The 2,018-nt window shown below is 59.5% G+C and overlaps 1 protein-coding gene across 1 annotated transcript in view; it reads left to right on the top strand.

Moving 5' to 3' along the window:
• Nucleotides 1–1,260: 1,260 nt before the first annotated feature.
• LOC108510340 (sodium channel subunit beta-1-like) overlaps nucleotides 1,261–2,018 on the top strand; it is a gene marked incomplete at its 5' end in the record, with an annotated part of 7,973 nt that continues 7,215 nt past the window's right edge. The window contains one exon of the mRNA XM_017840023.1: nucleotides 1,261–1,334. Within this exon, the coding sequence (XP_017695512.1) occupies nucleotides 1,261–1,334 (74 nt within the window). The remainder of the gene's footprint in view (nucleotides 1,335–2,018) is intronic.

A 2,018-nucleotide genomic window follows, 5' to 3' on the forward strand; every position in this document is an offset into this window, starting at 1 on the left:
TCCAGATCCTGCACCAGAGCCCCGAGGGGGCCCTGGGGCCTTGCTGGGGTTACTGGGGGACACTGGGAGCTACTGGGAGCTACTGGGGTGACACTACAGTTCCCAAAGTCAACACCAGGCGGTGATAGAGCGATACTGGTTTTATACTGGTTTTTACTGGTTTCTACTGGTTTTTACTGGTCCAGATCCGGCACTAGAGCCCCGAGGGGGCCCTGGGGTCCTGCTGGGGTTACTGGGGGATACTGGGAGCTACTGGGAGCTACTGGGAAGACGCTGCAATTCTCTGATTGGACACTGGGTGGCAATAGAGAGATAGTGGTTTTATACTGGTTTCTACTGGTTTTTACTGGTTTTTACTGGTCCAGATCCTGCACTAGAGCCCCGAGGGGGCCCTGAGGCTCTGGTGGGGTTACTGGGAGCTACTGGGAGCTACTGGGAAGACGCTGCAATTCTCTGATTGGACACTGGGTGGCAATAGAGAGATAGTGGCTTTATACTGGTTTTTACTGGTTTTTACTGGTTTNGCACTGGGAGGGACTGGGAGGGGATTGGGAGGCACTGGGAGGGACTGGGAGGGGATTGGGAGGCACTGGGAGGGACTGGGATGGACTGGCAGGGGATTGGGAGGGACTGGGATAAACTGGGAGTGGACTGGGAGGGACTGGGAGGGAATCAAAGGGTGATAAAGGAAGGATTGGGGGGCACTGGGAGGGACTGGGAGGGGATTGGGAGGGACTGGGAGGGACTGGGATAAACTGGGAGCCACTGGGATAAACTGGGAGGGGAGTGGGAGGGAGTGGGAGGGGACTGGGAGGCACTGGGAGGGACTGGGATGGACTGGCAGGGGATTGGGAGGGACTGGGATAAACTGGGAGTGGACTGGGAGGGACTGGGAGGGAATCAAAGGGTGATAAAGGAAGGATTGGGGGGCACTGGGAGGGACTGGGAGGGGATTGGGAGGCACTGGGAGGGACTGGGAGGGGATTGGGAGGCACTGGGAGGGACTGGGACAAACTGGGACAAACTGGGAGCCACTGGGATAAACTGAGATAAAATTGAGGGACACTGGAATAAACTGGGAGGGAGTGGGAGGGAATCGAAGGGTGGTAAAGGGGAGACTGGGGGGCACTGGGAGGGACTGGGAGGGGATTGGGAGGCACTGGGAGGGGATTGGGAGGGACTGGGAGCCACTGGGATAAACTGGGAGGGGACTGGGAGGGGATTGAGGGGCACTGGGAGGGACTGGGAGGGGACTGGGAGGGACTGGTGAGACCCCGGCCGAGGCCGAGAGCGAGTGGTTCTTCAGGCCTGAGGGGGCCCCCCACTTCCAGAAGGTCACTGGGATGAACTGGGATAAACTGGGAGGCACTGGGATAAAATTGGGGGGCACTGGGAGGGACTGGGAGGGACTGGGAGGGAGTGGGAGGGGAGCGAGAGGAAGTAGGAGGGGACTGGGAGGGGATTGGGAGGGACTGGGAGGGGATTGGGAGGGACTGGGAGGGACTGGGATGGACTGGGAGGGGATTGGGGGGGACTGGGATATACTGGGATAAACTGGGAGGGAACTGGGAGGGTGTGGAAAGGACTGGGAGAGAATCAAAGGGTGGTAAAGGAGGGATTGAGGGGCACTGGGAGGGGACTGGGAGGGGATTGGGAGGGACTGGGATGGACTGGGAGGCACTGGCAGGGGATTGGGAGGGACTGGGATAAAATGGTAGTGGACTGGGAGGGACTGGGAGGGAATCAAAGGGTGATAAAGGAAGGATTGGAGAGCACTGGGAGGGACTGGGAGGGGATTGGGAGGGACTGGGAGGGGACTGGGAGGCACTGGGAGGGACTGGGACAAACTGGGAGCCACTGGGATAAACTGAGATAAAATTGAGGGGCACTGGAATAAACTGGGAGGGACTGGGAGGGAATCGAAGGGTGGTAAAGGAGAGACTGGGGGGCACTGGGAGGGGATTGGGAGGGACTGGGAGGGACTGGGAGGGGATTGGGAGGGACTGGGAGGGACTGGG

This window comes from Lepidothrix coronata, unplaced genomic scaffold (genome assembly GCF_001604755.1).
Source record: "Lepidothrix coronata isolate B3197 unplaced genomic scaffold, Lepidothrix_coronata-1.0 Scaffold677, whole genome shotgun sequence".
Lineage (NCBI taxonomy): Eukaryota > Metazoa > Chordata > Aves > Passeriformes > Pipridae > Lepidothrix > Lepidothrix coronata.